The sequence below is a fragment of the Talpa europaea genome (assembly GCF_964194135.1).
Source record: "Talpa europaea genome assembly, chromosome: 5".
Taxonomy (NCBI): Eukaryota; Metazoa; Chordata; class Mammalia; order Eulipotyphla; family Talpidae; genus Talpa; species Talpa europaea.
The window spans coordinates 47593017-47613084 of record NC_140071.1 but is presented as its reverse complement, the minus strand read 5'-3'; the positions used below and the strand labels follow the sequence as shown (position 1 = coordinate 47613084).

General features: G+C 34.6%; 1 protein-coding gene across 1 annotated transcript in view; it reads left to right on the top strand.

Moving 5' to 3' along the window:
* AGGF1 (angiogenic factor with G-patch and FHA domains 1) overlaps nt 1–14157 on the top strand; it is a gene marked incomplete at its 5' end in the record, with an annotated part of 28663 nt that extends 14506 nt beyond the window's left edge. The window contains 7 exons of the mRNA XM_084233079.1: nt 378–429; nt 4519–4620; nt 5489–5654; nt 7763–7845; nt 10007–10134; nt 12478–12577; nt 13828–14157. Of these exons, the coding sequence (XP_084089205.1) occupies nt 378–429; nt 4519–4620; nt 5489–5654; nt 7763–7845; nt 10007–10134; nt 12478–12577; nt 13828–14028 (832 nt within the window). The 3' untranslated portion in view covers nt 14029–14157. The remainder of the gene's footprint in view (nt 1–377; nt 430–4518; nt 4621–5488; nt 5655–7762; nt 7846–10006; nt 10135–12477; nt 12578–13827) is intronic.
* Nucleotides 14158–20068: the final 5911 nt, after the last annotated feature.

Sequence of the window (20068 nt, the reverse complement as noted above, 5' to 3'; positions counted from 1 at the left end):
GGCTGGGAATTGAAATGGCCCTGCAGAGGCTGCAGACAGCTTCACAGCACTATGCTCAACCCACTGCACCAACAGGGAGGCCCACTATTCTTCTTTTACATCTAAGTTAAAAGATCTGAATAGTGATTGATGTTAGTACCAAAGTTATTTTATGCCTATTGGTGGTTTATTAGCCTGAGGTAGATGTACCAGAGAATAAAAGTAATTTTGAAACTTTGTTTCAGATAGGAAATTTAGAGTAAGATTAAGGAAACTGGACTTGCTGTGATAGAGACTTGCATTTTAACATAATCTTTTTAAAAATTTCTTTCCATATCAGTGTAAGTACTCATATATACTTCAAAAATTGTTAAAAAACATTTTACTTAAATCTACAGAGAAAAAGATATGGAGCATACTCTCCGAATCCCTGAAGTTGGTGTCAGTAAGGTAAGCTTTTTGATTTTTCAGACTTAGTCTCCTTGATACAATTTTATAGATCAGTATGGTGGAAAGCCTCCTTTATTCCAATTTAATAGAAACGTTGATAGTAAGTATAGTAATGACAATGACAAGCAATATGAATTTGTTTATTCCAATGCTTGTGGATAAAAATTCTTTATCACAGTTTGCATAAACTAGCTATTTAATAAATATTTATTGAGTGAAATAAATATATTAGGTATTGTAACAGTTCAAAAATGAATCAGGCCTGGGTTCAAGCCACTCTAATAGATGAATGGTTGCTTTGAGTCCAAATATTTTACAACCCTAGAGCAATCTATTTTCTGCCACCCAACGGTCTCCTTTGCAGCTTTCCTCTTTGAATATCTTTTTCAGGAAAAAGAGCAATTGAGTTTTTAAAACAAACAGTATGATCAAAGTTACAACTGAAGTTATAGAAGAACCATAAAGTTTAGCTACTGAGACTATATATTTTTTATTAATTTTATTTACCATATTTTCTGTTCTCTCTCCACCATAGTTGTTACCTTTTTATTTATTTATTTTAGATCTTTTATCATCCCCATTTTACTTTGTATTCATTCAAAGCGGAGGAAATCCTCATAATTTTAACTCTGACCAAATTATCTTGCTTTTTTACTTTCCTATGAACTTTGATTCTCCTGCTTCCAAAGAAGACTCAGACTGTAACTTAAGTAATAAAGAAGACCTCCACCCCCCAGTCTAAAATTTAGACAGTTACCGGGTGCCATTTCTGCTTCTTTCTTTTTAAACTTATATGTTCAATGGTGGAGTAGATAATGAATTAAGTATATTAAATCAGTTTGTTATATATCATATATATCCAGATAGAAGTAGAAGAAAAAAAATCCCATATCATGTAATATTAGGGGGAAAAAACAATCACTGAATAGAAGACATTCTAAGTTTTAAAAAAAATGGAGGGTCTCCCCTGGTTGTGCAGTTGTTGAGCGCTGGGCTGCGAGGCTGCCCACAGCCTCTGCAGCGCCGGTTTGTTCTCCGGCCACCAGCGAGGGTCCCACAAAAAAAAAAAAAAGGGAAAAAAACGAGGGCAAGAAAATTTTGAATACTTTTAACTTTGAAGCCCTTTATATGTTGAGACAAATTAAAAGACAGACTTAGGACAGTTAGTCAAATATGACAAAATATATGTCCCTTATATTTTAAAAACTCATGCAGATTCATTTCATGAGTTTCACTGGTTTGAAATGTGATAAAAATGGGAATCATATATTAAGGATATAAATAAGTAATTCATAATGAAGGAAACACCATGGTTAATATATAAAAACCAGCTTTCCTAGTAATTTAAGAAACACAAGTAAAGCAAAGTGTTAGTTTTCATTAATCATTTATTATCAACTTCATTTGGGAACATAATTTATAACAAATCTTTGAATAAGTAATGTTTAATAAATACAAGGAAAGGTTAGCCTCAGTAGTAATTTGGGAAGTGCGAGTTAAAATCACAATAATGCAATTTAATTCCATATCTATTGAGCTTGCAAATATTAAAAATTCTGGTAATATCAAGTGTTATTTAAAGATAGAGAGAAAAACAAAAATTCTTAGTGAGTGTTGTGGAATCTAAATTGGTACAGCCACTTTGAGAGATGATATGGCGTTATCTATAAAGTATAAGATTTGCAAATACCATAGCTTAGCAATTTTATTCTTCAGTATGTACCTTAGAGAAACACCTGCATTATTTTCAGGAAGGTTGCTATGTACAAGAATCTACATAACAACATTTTAATAGGTAGGAAAACCTGGGAAGAAGCCTGATGTCTATCATCAGAAGATGTAGTATAGACATATAGTAGATTGCCGTTCAGCAAAATGGTACAGCTGTGCATAATTAGCTGGGCATACCTTAACAATACAGGGTTAAGCCAAAGAAGACACATAGAAAGAACATAAATAGTACCATATATTTATCAAAATTTGCCAAACTATGTTTAAGTACCTGTGAATTTCCTGTGTACACTATATTGCAATAAAAATTAATAATATATGATTCACATTTTTATCACATTCCAAACCAGGCAAAATAAACTTACATATTTGTTATGGATACATACATATGTGGTAGTAGTATAAAGCGATTCACTGTGATTGAATAAGCATCAAACCTCTGAAAGGATCCATCAACTGGATCAGAGTGAGGTCCCCATTGGTAGATGATTTAAGGCAAATGTGGCAAAATTTATTAAAACTAGGTCATGGGTAGACAAATTCACTGTATTTTGTATGTTTGAAATATTTTTATTAAGTTTATGAATTTTTCTAAAAACAATGTTACTGAGCTACAGTGTCCTTACCATGTATACTTTATCCATTGAAAGTACAAAATACAAATATTTTTAAGTATTCAGAGAGTTAATTTTGAAACATTTCATCAAAATAATGCCATATTCATTAGAAGTCACTTCTCATTTCATTAGAAGTCACTTCTCATTTCCTCTCAGTCCTCATAGGCGTAGGCAGCTGTCAGTCTACTGTTTCTTTAAATTTGCCTATTCTGCATATTTCATAAAAGTGAAATCATGTGATATGTAGTCTTTTGTAATGAACTTTTTCACTTAACATGGCCTCTAGGATTCATCCTTATTGTAACATGTGTCAGTACTTCATTTCTTTTTATTGTCCAGTAATAATATTTCCTTGTGTGCATATGCCATATTTTGTTTAGCTAATGTGTTACCTGACATTCATTTAAATTTTTTCCACTTTGAGGTTGTTAATACTGTTATGAACTTTTGTGTACAAGTTTTTGTTTGAATGTGTGCTTTCATTTCCCTTGACATATTTCTAGGGCTGCTGGGTTATATGGTAACTCTCTCTCTTTAACCTTTTGGGGAACCAAACTATGCCATTTTACATTACCATCAACAGTATATTGTTTGAAATTTTAAATCAAATGTCTCTGCAGCTCTTTCTCCAGTTAAATAGACATGTATTGAGTACATGACCAATATATGTATGCATCACTGTATTGTGTGCCAAGTGGTAAAGAAAAGTGAGCTAAGACAGTGACATTGACATTGCACTAACTTCACATAAGTGTTACATAAGCAAAGTACTGTGGAACAAGGAGGGCATCGCTAATCTTAAGTGTTGAAAATGTGGAAAGCTCTGAGAAGTTACGTGTTTCACCATTTCTATTAAGAACTCTTAATGATATAGAAAAATACTTTGAACAAATTTCAAATTATATATAGTATAGCCTCAACTGCATTAAAAACGTAGAGGGCCTCCCCTGGTGGCGCAGTCGGTTGAGCGCAGTGCTGTGAAGCTGTCCGCAGCCTCTGCAGCATGGGTTCAATCCTGGCCTGGCCGGCCAGCGAGAATTTCACATGGTGCAACAGACCTCTCCTGTCTCGCCCGCTGCTCCCCTCAGCAGTGTATTTCAGTAGATCTGCCTGTTCTGCTCCCCACTCTGTCTCTGGTGAATCCCTCACCCTCCCGTGCATCTGGCATGTACCCCAGTTCTTGTATGCATAAATAAATAAATCATTAAAAAAAAAAGAAAGGTAGGATACACACTAAATCATTAATGGTAGTTATGAATACAATTATAAATAATCTTTTTTTCCCGTAGCCTCTATATTTCTTTTTATTTTATTTTTTTTAAAGATTGATTTATTTATACAAGCAGTGGGTACAGTCAGAAGCACAGGAGGGTGAGAGAATTCACCAGAGCCAGGGCGGAGAGCAGAACAGGCAGAGTGACGAAATACACTGCTGAAGGGAGCAGCGGGCGGCAGGAGAAGTCTGCGTCCCAAGTGGGACCCTTGCTCGGCAGCTGGGGATCGAACCGGTGCTGCAGAGGCTGTGGGCAGCTTTGCAACCCAGCGCTCAACTGCTGTGCCACCAGGAAGGCCCGCCTCTATATTTCTACCAGAAGTATTTAATACTACTATATTCAGGAAAGAGTATTAAAACTAATAAAAGTTGTCAGATTAAAATCTGCATCCTTACATAGGAAATTGTTATCAATGGGTTTTAAAAAATGTATAATACTTTGCAATTATTTGATCACCTTTTTTTTAGTTTCATGCAGAAATTTATTTTGACCACGACCTACAAAGTTATGTCCTTGTGGATCAAGGCAGTCAAAATGGTACCATTGTTAATGGAAAACAAATTCTTCAGGTGAGTGTGTGTGTATGTGTACGCGCGCACGCGCAAATTAATTGGACATTATTTTAAAAAGCTGAACTGAAATATTTTGTTCATAAAGGACATGTTTATTATATTGATTATTTGGTTCAGATCAGTGTTATTGAAGCCCAGATGTGTTATTTGGAAGACAGTTCCAAGAAAGGCTGGAAATCCTCATTTCAGTGGAGCTTCACTGTTGAGTTTTGACTTCTAATTGTGTGTCTATACCTTATTTTGAGCACTAAATGCATTTAAAAGCTAATCAGAGTGAACATATTTATAGCAACTTCTGTGTTTTCAAAATTATTTTAATGGAAATTTGCTCCTTGAAGGCAGGAGCTATGTCTAATGTCTATCCAGTTGACTCTTCTATTCCCAATATGTAGAAAAGTACTTGACATATAATAAGAAAATATATGGAAGGGAGGCCTTATTTTTAGACTGTGACAATAAAAAAGTGAAATGAAACTGAACTATCAAGAGAAAAGATGGAAAAAGGGAAATATGATGCACTCATCCACTTCTCAACAGTCCATCTTTTTACTATGATTATTTTAATACTAGATGTTATGAAGTTTGTGTTGTTGCATGTTACCATGATAAAATTGGGCATGGAGGATATGCAGATTATGTGTTTTGATAATATAAAAGTTAGAAGTTGTTCAGTTCAGCTAGCTGCTGCTTCACTAGTAGAACATTATGAATTATTCATGAAATTGTAGAAATGAATGCATGTATGTGCCTATGTGTGTCTTACCGAGAACCATTTTATGTATTTTTTTTTTTAATTATCAGTTATTACTTATAGTAGCAGTCTATAACTGTCTTGGATTTCTATTTTGTAATTTTTTTCCTTTAGCCAAAAACTAAATGTGACCCTTATGTACTTGAGCATGGAGATGAAGTGAAAATAGGAGAGACTGTGTTATCCTTTCACATTCACCCTGGCAGTGATACCTGTGATGGTTGTGAACCAGGACAGGTTAGAGCTCACCTTCGCCTTGATAAAAAGGATGAATCTTTTGGTATGTGAGACATATTGTTGTTTGTGGACATAACTTTTCTCTCCAATTCACTGAGTGTTCTAAAAAAGTATCAGCTATCAGCTTCATGTGTAATTGATAAAACAGTGTTTTGAGATACATTTATGGTTCAGTGAGTATTATAAAAAGAATCTAAGAAATGACATGTAGTTGAAGTTTGAGATCTAGGTTATTAGATTATGACTGAGTTGCTTTTTCTATTAGCTATTGGTTCTTATAGTATTGTTTATTTTTTGATCAGGTAAGATACTCACTAGCTCTGTTTATGAACTAATCAAGTTTAGTAGGCTTTTGAAGCAACACTATAATGGTGGGTAAATGTTCCTTAAAAGAGTATTTGTAATCAACTTAAAAGTGCCAAATAATGGATATTTGGATAAAGAAGTTATCGCTGTACACAGTGGAATACTACTCAGCCATGAAAAATATGAATTCTTGCCATTTGTGACAAAATGAATGGCCCTTGAGAGGATTATGTCAAGTGAAATAAGAAGGAGAAAGACAAATTCCATATGATTGTACTCATTTGTGGCACGTAAAGAAACATAGTAAATAAACAAACAAAACAAGAAACAGCAAGTGAACAAATGAACAGACAATAGAATGGTGGTTACCAGATGGGAAGGGGCAGGCTGGTGATGGGTAACAGATACAGGGGGTTGATTGATTGGTGGGTAAATGATAATTGTGCGTTTATTTGGTGTTTTGTCATGGTGTAATATATGTATAATATGTGCTAAGATGAGAAACTATACAACTGACATACACTGTTGTCACCCATCATTAATTCAATAAAAAAATCAACGAAAGAATAATTATGACAACTATAATAAAGATTGGTTTTCTTCTGATAGCTATTTACTGATAAAAAAAGTCATCTAGTTAAACATTGTCATAATATTAACATTAAAAAATGGTAGGCTAAGGTATTAAGAGTTATTGTTAATGTGTTTGCTGTCTTGTAGTTTATATTGATATATTATTTGTAATATACCATTATTTTCTGTAATAACATTGTAGATTGTTACCTTGCTTTCAACCTACCCAGATTAGTATTCTTAAAATTTAAGTAGATAATTTGAACTAGTAAGAAGTAATTTTTTTCATTTTAGTTTTTCACCCAAATACCAATTACACACTTTCATTATATATATATTTTGTTTTCTGATACTAGATATTGAAAATGAGTTTGCTATGTTACGTAATAACATGAATCTTGGGTTCTGTGATTTTTCTTTGGCACATGCCTGTGTTCCTGGAACACAGTTTATTTCTGCACTTAAAATGATCATGTTGAGAAATTAAATATTCACTCTTTTGGTATTTATAATGCAATATCCCTGTATTCTTTGGGGTGTGGTAGATTCCAAGTAAATTTAGTTACCAAAAATGCTGAGAGGACATCATCACAATCAAGAAACTTTCATATTAATGTTTAATTGAACTCTTGGTTAATCTTCAGATTAGTAAAAATACTTTTTTGTATTATTAAATTGCAGTATAAAATTTTTGCTTTTCTGTAGTTTATTTTTACCCACCACCATTCATTGCATTCCTTAACTCTTCTCCCTCTCCTCTTACTCTGCCTCAGAACCTTACTTCGTTTATTACTATCTGCTAGTTTTTGTAAGTGTTTGACTTTGTTGAATCAGGTGCTGTGTAAATATTCAGCATTTGTCTTTGTCATTTTGACGTGTTATACTACTCATAATTTCCTTGAACCCCTTTCATTTTGCTATAAATGGCAGCATTCATCTGTCCTTATGACTGAATAGTATTCCATATTGTGTATACATCACACCTTCTTAATCCAGGCTTCTTTCCATGGGCATTTAGGTTGCTTCTATTTCCCAGCTATTAGAGATGGTATTGCAATAAACATTGGAGAGTGTGTAGTTTTTTAAGTTGCTGTTTCATGTTATTTGGCTTGATGCCCAAGAATGAGAAGACTGGGTCATATGGTATTGCCTTTTAAATTTTTTTAGGTAAATTCAGATTACTTTCCATAATGGCTGCACGTTTTACACAATCTAATATCTAATAGATTGTATGGATTTATTTTTAAAATCATACTAACCTTTTTCTTTTAGTTGGCCCAACACTGAGTAAGGAGGAAAAAGAATTGGAGAGAAGAAAAGAACTAAAGAAAATACGAGTGAAATATGGTTTGCAGGTAAGGATTTAAATATTATTACATGTGTTAAACAGTACATAATGGTTTTCGGTAAAAATGCCTTTAAATGTACACAATTTATATATACATATAAGAGAACTATTTAGAATGTTTTTGATATTATGTATGTAATTACATACACATGTAATTTCTATTCTTTACTTTTTATCTCAGTTGTTGAGGTTGGAATAGAAAAATGGCTATTCGGCCATTTCTGTTTTTTTAAAAGTTGCATTAAAATGATACTATTGGAGGCCTCCCTGGTGGTGCAGTGGATTAAGTCTCAGCACTATGAAGCTATTGGCAGCCACTGCAGCACAAGTTCAATCCCTGGCCAGGGAGCTGATCCTCATGGCACAGCAGACCTCTTCTATCTTGCCCGCTACTTACTTCAGCAGTGTATTCCAGTAGATCCACCTGTTCTGCTCCCCCACTCTGTCTTTGGTGAATCTTCTCTCTGCTCCCTCTCACCCCCCCCCCCACCTCTGGCCTATACCCCATTGTTCATAAATAAATGAAAATAAATTATTTTAAATAAAATGAAGACTAGTAAACAGGCATTCATAGCAGCTTTTTCCCCCTCATATTCAAAAACTGGAAAACAATTGTGTCTGTCGTGAATGGATGAGGAAGCTATGATCTGTCTGTATAGTCAGTACTGTTTAGCCATACAAAATGCATGAGCTATTAATACTGGACACAGGAGGGTAAGGATGCGCAGGGAAGGTCTGCGGAGACAGATTACAAAGAAGGATGATATATTTATTATTCTTGATTGTCATGGTTTCATGCCATCAAATAGATAACTCTCATGAGTATCTAATTGCATACTTTGTGTAACTTATTGTGTGTTAATTAAACCTCAGTAAGGTTACTAAAAATGTTACCATTTAATCCTATAAATTGACCAGAAAAGTAATTAATAACTTCTGAGTTAAGGATTAATTGGCTGCTAAATGACAAAACTAGATAGGATCTGTATCTGAAGTGTATTTGGTGCTTTTTACATTTCATGAAGATATATAAAGATGCTACAAAATAACATTTTTATGCAAAAGTTTATTTTTTGTTGTTACTATTGTACTGAAAGCAACCATAATAGAAAAAAATGGCCTACTTTGAGAGCAAAATAAAACATAAGGAGGGAATAGAAAGTTTTTTTCTTAAAACTTTTAAATTCTGTATCATTTTCTGGGGGAAAAACCCACATGAGTTGGTGGTTCTGTATCTTTCTTCTCTGTTTAAAACAAAATTAAGTAAAAACATCTGTGGTACTTTTCTTGAATTGCTCTAGCAGTCCCTAGCATCTCTGTGGATGAATATCGTACTTTTTAAATAAAGATCAGCAAGTACTAACAAGGGGAAGAGAAGCTTTCTCTGAAGACCCACGCTGAATTGACTACCTCTTCTCTCTGCAACTGCCACATCTTGTGTATACTTTTATTGTTGAAGCAGTCATACTGTAACATGCTAAAGATTATGTGTGTCTGCCCTCTAAGATTACAAATTTCTTTGCATTCTGTCACCTGGTGTGGATACAGTAGTACTTGTGTATACAGTATATACTGTATATAGTATGTATATAGTGGTACTTGTTGAGTGACTGATTAATCATGTGGAGATGTATTGATGCCAGAAATTTTCTTATTGCCAGAGTAAAAGAGTGTTTGCTTTTTATTCATTCTTAAAAGACTTTTTACATTTTTCACTTCTAAGGAACAGTGTCAGAGTATTTTCGGTCCTGTGGAGTGTTCAGTTCCTTAGAGAAAAAGAGTAATAGATTTTCTTCTAATCCCAGTGGTTCTGATATTTCTTTCAATACTGAAAGTTCATTTGAGAATGAGTATACAGCATTAAGTCAAAAAATATTTTTATCATACTATCTTATGATTACCTTTTATAACTTACATGTGATATATATTATGTTTTATATACAATTTATGTTGTAGTACAATGTGAAATAATATCAACATTTAAAAGTGGGTAGAATTAAAATAGCATATTCAATAATATAATTATCTTAATTTCCTATGGCTTGTTTTAATTCATTGTTTAATAGAGACTAAATTGAACCATATTTGCTAAGTAAGGCAGATATACAGACATTACATTTTTATTTATCAGCTTTGTTTTCCTCAATGAATATTTCATGTTTATAAAGAATACAGACTATGAAGATGAAAAGGCACTGAAGAATCCAAAATATAAAGATAGAGCTGGAAAACGTAGGGAGCAGATTGGAAGTGAAGGAATTTTCCAAAGAGATGATGCTCCAGCATCTGTTCATTCGTAAGTATTAAATTTTAATTGCTTAGAACATTCTTCATATATAATCACATTCATAGAGTAATCTGACTTATAGGGCTGAATATTCTGATAGGTTTCCTTGAAAGAAATGATTCAGAAAAAGTTAGACTACATTATTTCTTTTTATACTTTTTTTTTATACGTTCCTTTTTTTTTTTTTTAAAATAACCAATTGACACTTTTTTTTTTTTTTTAAAGATTTATTTATTTATTTATACAAGCAGTGGGTACAGTCAGAAGCGCGGGAGGGTGAGAGAATTCACCAGAGCCAGAGCGGGGAGCAGAGCAGGCAGAAGGACCGAAGTACACTGCTGAGGGGAGCAGCGGGCGGCAGGAGAGGTCTGCGCACCATGTGGGACCCTCCTCTGGTGGCCGGGGAGCAACCAGGGATCGAACCAGCGCTGCAGAGGCCACGGGCAGCTTCCAACCCAGTGCTCAACCACTGCGCCACCCGGGAGGCCCTCATACTTTCCTTTTAATAGCATTCTACTCCTTAGAAAATTGCTAAATATGTGAGAGTATACATACTTGGAACACATGTATATATGCATAGCTAACATTTAGTCACCAGCCGAGTGAGCATACTTTCATATACTATCAATAGCTATCTGAAAGCCTGGCCAGTAAAAATTGGTATGGACAAGTATTTTGTGAGTTTATTTTAGTACACAACTGCTAAAATACTGTTTAACTTAGTTTTCTCTTGGTAAAGTACCTATGATAAATATGAAAATGTTATTTTGAGACCTACAATGTGACCATATTTTTACAATTGGCTACATTTTTTTCTTGGAATATAAATTCTACATTTAATTAAAGTTTAAATTTTCATATGAAGCTGACAACTAATTATAAATTTTTGATTAAATGTATTTTACTGATTCTAAGACATAATATATGGATATAATTTTTTAAAAGATACATGGTAGCAGTTTTTGCATAATGGCACATCACATAAAGGTGCTTCTTATAAATTGTTGGAGTCAGGTATAGTACATATTAGATATTTAATATATAATATGGTACTGTATAGTAAATAGACTAAGCAATATGACAAATATTTTTAGAAGTTTAATATTTTTTAAATAATTGCTGGAGAATATGAATATTGCATTGGAGTTAAAGACAAAAGTGATATGATACTGGTCTGACATTCTTTTTGTTTTTTTAATTTATTTTTTAAAGATTTATTTATGTATACAAGAACTGGGGTGTAGGCCAGAGGTGCAGGGGATGAGAGGATTCACCAGAGACAGAGTGGGGAGCAGAACAGGTGGATCTACTGAAATACACTGCTGAGGGGAGTAGCAGGTGAGACAAGAGAGGTCCGCTGCACCATGTGGTTTAGCTCCCTGGCCAGGAATTGAATATATGCTGCAGTGGCTGGCCATAGCTTGATAGTGCTGAGATTTTGATCCCTGAACCACACAGAGGCCATGGTCGGTTTTTTTAATTGTAAAGCTAATTTAACATTTAAAAATATATACAAAAACTAAATTTTGTTGTATGTCATATATACCTAAAAAACTAATATGTCAGTTATATCTAAAAAAATGTTTTGTAGAACTGTAAAGACTATGTGATAGAACAAAATTAAAATTCCCTTAAGCAGAATATAAATCAGAGAGTAAAATGTAAATAGTCAGATTTTATTTCATTTTAACGTTTTTAATGTATAGCATGTACAGAAAAGTACAGTTATGTTAATATCAGTAATATAAGATTAAAACATAGCCAAATACAAATTATTGTCAAAAAATAGAAAATAGTCAGGAACACCTTAAGCTTACCCTCTTAGTGCAACCTTATAATTACTATTCTTCGTTCTTCACCAATGGTTACTATTTACTTGACTTCCAACAGCAACTGATTGATTTCACTAATTTTAAATTTTAAGAAATAATTGAAATGGAATAATTTAGTATTTATTTTGTATCTATTCTATAATCTTTTGTTTGTATATTTTTATTCATTGCTATATAATAATCTCTTATGACTGCTACAGTTTATCATTGTAAATTCTTTTTATCACTGATGGGCATCTGGGTTGTTTACAATTTATAAATGTTAGATTTGTTGTAAAAACATCTGTCTTTTTACTGTACATGTACATGCTTTTTTGTTAACTAGTATATGTGGTCATGAAATTTGTGTATCTTCAACTTTATTAGGTAATACCAAAGTAGTTACATTACTAGTTTATATTATTAGTTAATTTTCCAAAGTAGTTATATTACTTTTTCTTAATTCATTAATTTTTATATATGTATATATATGTCTTAAATGGTCTTTAGAAATCAACACTTATCTAACTTTTCTTTAAAGTGAAATTACTGATAGCAACAAAGGTCGGAAGATGTTGGAGAAGATGGGTTGGAAAAAAGGAGAGGGCCTAGGAAAGGATGGTGGAGGAATGAAAACTCCGGTAAGACTTGTGATTTCTTTTATTCCATATTCTTACAGAAGATACTTGCTGTGCACCTACTGTATGCCAGGCATTGCCTTTCAGTACTCAGAATCAAGTAGCAAACAAAAGTAGACTTGATTACTCCATTTGTTATGTTCACCATTAGAGAGAGAGAGAGATGAGAGAGAGAGAGAGTGTGTGTGTGTGTGTATTGTGTATAAACACAACAGGATAGTGCTATTTTCTAAGCCAAAAGTTCTTCTGTGTCTTTTAGTTTTTTTTAGTAACTTCTTTACTATGTCTGGCACTAAACAGTGTGGTATCAATCAGTGTTTACAAATAGGCAGATTATTAACTGGGGATTCTGTTTCATGTTCAAGAATCTCACATCACAAACAATAAAAGAATGTCTAAAATTATACAGAGGTTTTTCTGTAGTGTCATGGTTTAGTGGAAATTGAGATTATCTTTTACGAAAACCTTCCAAAGTAACATGACTGAAGAATTTCCTTGATAATTTCTTTGTACCTAAATATGTAATGCACGGATCCATGTGAATTTAATGTAAACTTTCTCATTTTCATTGAGATACAATGAGGAGGACATAATTTTTGTAGTTAGAATGTGCTGTTATCACTTAACTAGCCATGTGACATAGGGCAAGTATAAACTTCAGTTTTTTTTTATGTAAAAATGAGGATGATGAAATTGTTTTTTAGAGATGTTGTAAATCTAAAACTCCTAGCATTGTGCCTGACATATATTAGGCACTCAGTAACTGGTAGCTTTTAATGGTTCTTAAAATAATGAGAAATTCTACCCTCCTATTAGGAAAATAAGTCAACCTCTTTTTATGACTCACTGTTTAACCTATCTGTTCGCTCATTTAGGTAAGACTAAGAAAGTTGGTTTAAATATCTCTTTTCCTTTAATTCTGTTTACAGTGGGATTATAGATTATCATCTCAGTGAAATTTGGTGATTGCTATTTAAGGAGCACTCTCCTTTCTCTGGCATCAGGTGTTCTTATTGACAGGCAAGGCTATAGAAAAATGACTTTAGGTTTCAAGTGTAATGACATATATACTCCTGTATGTATTTGATGTATTTGTTAGGTTTTTCACTTGCAGCAATCTTTTTTAAAATCAAAGAATTCCTGTTAGAAGTATCAAGTTTATGGGTACAGAAACTGGACACATAGCCTTGACACAGCAGATTTCAGTGTGTTTAGACTCTACAGTAAGTCTTCTGCTCAACTTTTGGTAACAGATCCAGCTTCAGCTTCGGCGAACACATGCAGGCTTGGGGACAGGCAAACCATCCTCAATTGAAGACATTCACCTTCTCCAGAACAAGAGCAAAAAGAACTGGGAAAAAGCACGAGAGAGGTTTGCTGAAAACTTTCCAGAAACTAAACCTCAAAAAGATGTACCAGGGACTGTGCCTTGGGTTAAAGGGACAATAGAGTGAAAATCACTCATAGAACACATTCAAGTTTTTTCTTTTTTTTTTTTTTTTAAAGAGTATGGAGACTCTTATTTTACTGCAGAACTTTACTCTCCAAAAGTCAGTGGCACAAAGGAACTGTGTCACACTTTACCCCCTCATGAGTCAGAAATGTGTAATAAAGTATGGTTTGCAGCTTTTAAAAACTATTTTTTAAAACTCATGAATAATGACTATATCAAGTCATGCTGTGAGTGGACTTAAGCTTATCAAACCTTATTTTATCTTGTCATTTACCAGACCCATATAAGCAACTAGCCATATAAGCAAAATTCATGTAACTACTAATGACTTAAATGTACATTTGTCCTTGTCGCCATATATTCATTACTGCAAGATGCACAACAGACGAAACATCAAAGTTGTAAAAATAATTCAAACTGTGTGCATCCTTATTTATGCCCTTTAGCACTAGATAAAAAAAAGTTGGAAAAACATGGGTAGAGGTGCATAAATTTTTTTTGTCCTGGAAATTACCTAAGTAACTTTATTGAAGAACTAATGAACAGGTGACATGTAGAAAATTAGTCTTTCATTATTTTCTTCTGTGAAGAATATGTTGATTTGTACTATATACTAAGCGTTTACATTTGGTTTGTTTCATAGCTGAAATATTTAGATATGAACAATTGAATACAGTATTGAAATATTCAACGTGTTGACATTTGTAGTTTTGATAAATCCCATTGCTGGCAATGGAGTTGTGCCAGAAAAACTGATTTCTAGTGCAAAAGGATTACCTAGCCAAGGCCTCAAACTCAAGATATTTATTGAAATGACCTCAAATGCAATAAAAGTATTATAACATCAAATAGAGTGATTCATTGAACCAATGATATAAACATAATGGTCTGCTTTGAACTCAGGACCAGTCAGAATTTTCCTCTTTAAATTGGCTGACTAAGAACAAAAGGATAACCTCAAAGTATTAGAGAACTGCAATGCAGCCTTCTAAGTGCAGGTGTCACTGCTCTGCCAGTTATCACCATGCTCTGTTCAACTTTTCTTTTCTCTCTGCTTTTTGCTAGGAAATTAATGCTGGAACTGGCCCTTTTCAGGCAGTGAATATAAGCTATAGCTCCCCCATCTACTATAAAGAACTGTCTTTTAAGATTTAGAAATAAGGAAAGGAAAATTCTGAAAAAAATTATACAGTAGGGAAGATAATTCAGAAAGAAGGCTATCTATTGGAATTTCTAGTCTAACTGGTACAGGGTACTTAGGAAGGTAAAGGGGTGGGGAAAGAAATATAAACATATTATCAAAAATAAATATTACCTAGGGCCAAATGAGTTGCCAGGTTCTTATAAGGCTCAGCTGGGGTAATCAGGCCCTATAACTCCAAATCTGGGCAAAGTATTTTCTGTATATTTCTTGGTCCTTTAGAATTTATATATAGGTAAACATTGATCTTGGAGGCAGCAGGCATGTCCTGCATAATTTTCTTTAAAATAGATTATTCTCTTAAATGTTGTTTTGGTACTGGTGCCTTGAACATAGATAACAATATAGGACCTCTAAAGTGGACTTGGCTTCTGGATAAATCTCATTCATTGGATTACTATGCTACTGCCTATATAATATTTTCCATTTCTGTTATTAGATTGGGGGAAACTTTTCTCATTTCTGTTTTGTTAAGGAAATAGAGACTTGAAAATGGTGATAGAACTAAAATATATGTGATATTTACATTATTAAAACCCTTTGCAGATTTAAAGTCTCAGGGCTATATTATATAATGGTTCAAACATTGAATAATGTCTGGGTCTATTTCCATCTGTGAAATAAGACTTTCACATATCTGTCTTGAAAATGAGAAAACGTATATGAAAACATTCTGTAAATTGTAAAAATGTAGTATACACGTGAGATTCTATTTGTTTCAAAGCATAGGTGTGAATTATGGACAATTTGGATTATACATAAAACTGTTTTGTGTCTAATATTTTAAATTACAATTTTCTCACAGTTTAAATGTATTAATAATTTTCATATGTTTAAGTGGAACTACAAGTTGCTGAATTTCAAGAAATCTAACGTCTTATATTTTGTCAGAACATGAGAAGCTGATAAAATTGAGAACACAAGAAACCATCAACATCAGAATGTGAAATAATAGAAATTGTTTTCTAGAATTAAATAGCTACAAAGCACTTACTCTCAAAAAGAGAGGAATTTTCTTTCTGCTTTAAAAAGTTATACTACTGATGCTTCCTTTTTTATTCTATTTTTATTTAGCTCACCCAAATGAAACATCTTCCAAGTTTTCATGTAAAAGATAATCTCATACTTGGCATATTTTCAACAATCAGGGGAGAAGATAGAAATCTCAAACTGGGGAAGCAAGAGGTGTCAGAGATTGTGTACAAAGGCCATTTATCAAGCTACAGAACAGAGGGCTGTGCTTGGCAGGGAGCCAGAAAATTTTTCTGGGCCCAACACCTAAAGGTACTCACAAGAATAGTGAAAAATAGTTTTCCTATCATCTTGTTTTAAGTGTGCTTCTTATTTTTGTACAACTCACTCATATCTGTGCTCTGAATCTTTTTTTTTTAAATTTAAGATTTATTTATTTATACAAGCACTGGGTACAGTCAGAAGCGCGGGAAGGTGAGCGAATTCACCAGAGCCAGAGTGGGGAACAGTACAAGCAGACTGATGAAATACACTGCTGAGGGGAGCAGTGAGCTCGGCAGGAGAGGTCTGTCGCGCCATGTGGGACCCTCGCGGGCGGCTGGGGATCAAAATGGTGCTGCAGAAGCTGCGGGCAGCTTTGCAGCCTAGTGCTCAACCTCTGCGCCATCAACCACTGCTCCGAATCTTTGATCCAACCATTTCATTTATTTTTTTCAGACTCCCAAGTGGATATATATTTGGATTCTTTAAAATGAGCCAGTGTTTATGTATCTTTTCTATGTGTATTAGGGCCTGACTTTCTGTCTGCTTAACTATTCTTAGTATTGGCTTATGCCCTTACAGTTGCAAAATGACTTATGGAAGGCTTATCATCATATTCATGTCCAAAGCAGAAAGAAAGGGGAAAGAAAAATATTAGTGTTACTTCGTTATTACCTACTTATATCAGGAAAACAAAAGCTTACTCAGAAACTCTCACAGCAGACTTCTCCTTAGGGTCATTAGTCAGAACCCGATAACATGACCACAGAGCTGCAAGGGAAGTGAAAAGATGGGCAACAGGTTAGTCTCGGCTGGCTTAAGCCAATCAGAAAACCATTACCTGGGACTGAACATGTTGGAATAAAAGCAGGGTTCAGTGAGCAAGGCAGAGGGTGGATGATGGATATTAAATAGACAAGTAACTGCTTGCCATATCACTCAACTATCTGGGGACTGGCAGGTTGATGAAATTGTGATGCAGCCCTACAGTGTAGGGCTTTGTAGTCATTCAGGTGAGTAAGATAGATCTGTCTATACCTGGATACAGAAAAATATTCTCACTACATTGCTAATTTTGAAAAGCAGATTGTGGGAAAATGTGTGTATATAAACCCACTAAAAACATTTTAAGGGCACATAGCAAGTTGTAATTACCCAAGGAGTGAGTAGACTTTCACTTTTTATTATTTCTATATTTAAGCTTTATTTTTTGAAAATATTTATGCATTCAAGAACTGGGGTACAGGCCAGAGGTGGCGGGGTGGCGGTGAGAGGATTCACCAGAGACAGAGTGGGGAACAGAACAGGCAGATTGATAGAAATATACAGCTGAGGGGAGCCGCAGGCGAGTCAGGAGAGGTCTGCTGTGCCATATGAGTTGCTCCTTGGCCAGGGATCAAACTCGTGCTGCAGTGGCTATGGATAGCTTCATAGGTTGTATCTTAACCCCTTGAGCCACCAGGGAGCCTATGTTTAAACTTTAAAGTAGGAATAATTGTGTTGTATTCATACACAATTACAATAAGTAGAAATGTAGCATCACGAATTGGTGAGGACTTCAGGGCTTAATCTCAGGCCTTCTCTTTTATGCCCAGTTTCATTTACCATCTATTACCTATGACTTCCAGGCTGTCTTAGCCAGTAGACATACCCAAATCAAAGGCACCCTAAATGCAACTTATCTAGAACTAAACCCAGGTGTCTTCCAGTTGACTCTCTCAGCTAGCAGCACCATTTATCCAGTTGTGCCAGCCAGAAACCTAGGAGAAGTCCTGTATGTCCCCCTCCACCACCCTTGCTCCTCTCCCCTCTAATTTTCAGTGTAGTAGATGAATTCACTGTCACCACTCACTGGGACTGTAATCTATTAGTCTTCTAACTGGATTCCCCACAGTCACTCCTTACTGCCTCAAGCCTGTGTTCCACACTGCACTCAGTGCCTTCACAGCTCCTATTTTGTCATCCGTTTAAATCTTCTCATAGCTTTCCATTACTCTGAGGAGAGAAAACAAAATCCTGGTCCACAAGAACCACTGCCTGATTGAACCACTCCAACTTTTCCAGTGCTGTCTTGTATTCTCCTGTTTACTTTCTGGACTGTAGCATACTGGCTTACTTCCAGTTCCTCAAGGATGCCATGCTTTCTCTCAACTCAGGGCCACATACATTCTGCTATACATGGAAGGCTTTTCCTCTGCCCTTTTCCACAGTTAACTCTGACATTCTTTAATTCTCTGCTAGTTCTTCAAGTATACTCCTTGGACTAATTGCTTTGATAGAGTCTTAAAAATGTGTATCTTTTTTATTTAAACAACTTATTTTGATTCATAGTTATAATTAGTGTGATTCGTATAACTGTATAGATCCTGAAGTGCTGTGACCTTGGTTTTTCTCATGATTATATGCCTAGCATCATGTCTGACATGTAGAGGCATAGAAGTGAAAAGCAAAATGGGTTTTCACTGCAAGAGGCTTGATACGAAGAGAATTTGTTATGACTCAGGAATTATGGAAGGAACTGAGAACAGAGAACCTCTAAAGCAATGGCTTTCAAACCTTTTTGTCTGTGAACTACAATAAGAAATACAGTTTATATCATAGCTCAGTCTATGAGTTTTTATGTATATATAACAGGTTTTAGATCTCAATACTTATTCTTATAATACACTCGTACTTTTGTTTTCCAAATCACTGATTCCAATGACTGAACTGATTATATAATCCACTAATGAGTTGTGTCTTACAGTTAAAAAAAATGATCCTAAGATTCATTATTTGACAGAACCCATGGCATTGTCCTAGGAGTTGCAAGTGTGTGTGTGTTTTGGGGTGGGGTAAGGAAGGGTTAAGTTGCCAAAATGGTGACTGTGCTTTTCATGCCATTACCAGAATAGGTCTACACAGATCTGGTTTACAATTCATATTTCCAAATAGATTTCATAATGAAACGGTTTCACTGCCAATAGAAGAGGCAGTAGGCAGTAGTGAGGGGAACCCACCCACTTACCTACTCCAGCCATTCTAGCATATTGTGTCAAAAAAAAATGGATTTTGTCTCTTTGGCAAAGAGGATATCCCCTGAAGGATTTTAATCAGGAAAGGACCCTCATTAGATTGCTTTATAACAGACTAATTGAGGCGAGGCAGAGTGGAGGCTGGCAAACCTGGAGGGTTTGTTCCATCTATCAGGTATTTATTGAGCACCCACTAGCTACTGTACAGACCTATGAAGATAGGAACTTTGCTGTATCTTCAGTACCTGCCACTGGATTAGACGCTTAGGAGGTATTCAATAAGTGTTAGGATGGATAGAACACAATGTGGTATGTCAGACACTGTGCTGGATACTTAATATCTTCTTTATTCCTTCCGGTATTTTATGAATTAGAGGGTTAGGAAGGATTTTATTTTTTCTCAAGGTCAGAAAGCCCACATGACACAATGACCAAGCAGGGGTTTATATTTTTATTCTTTCCATCCCAGTGGGGTGGTTAAGAGCACTGGCTGAAAAGTCTTGACTCACTTGGGTTTGTGTTATCATTTTACCATTCCTGAGCTGAGTGACCTTTAAACATTTAAAGCTCTGTACTTACTGTCTTCATGGAGT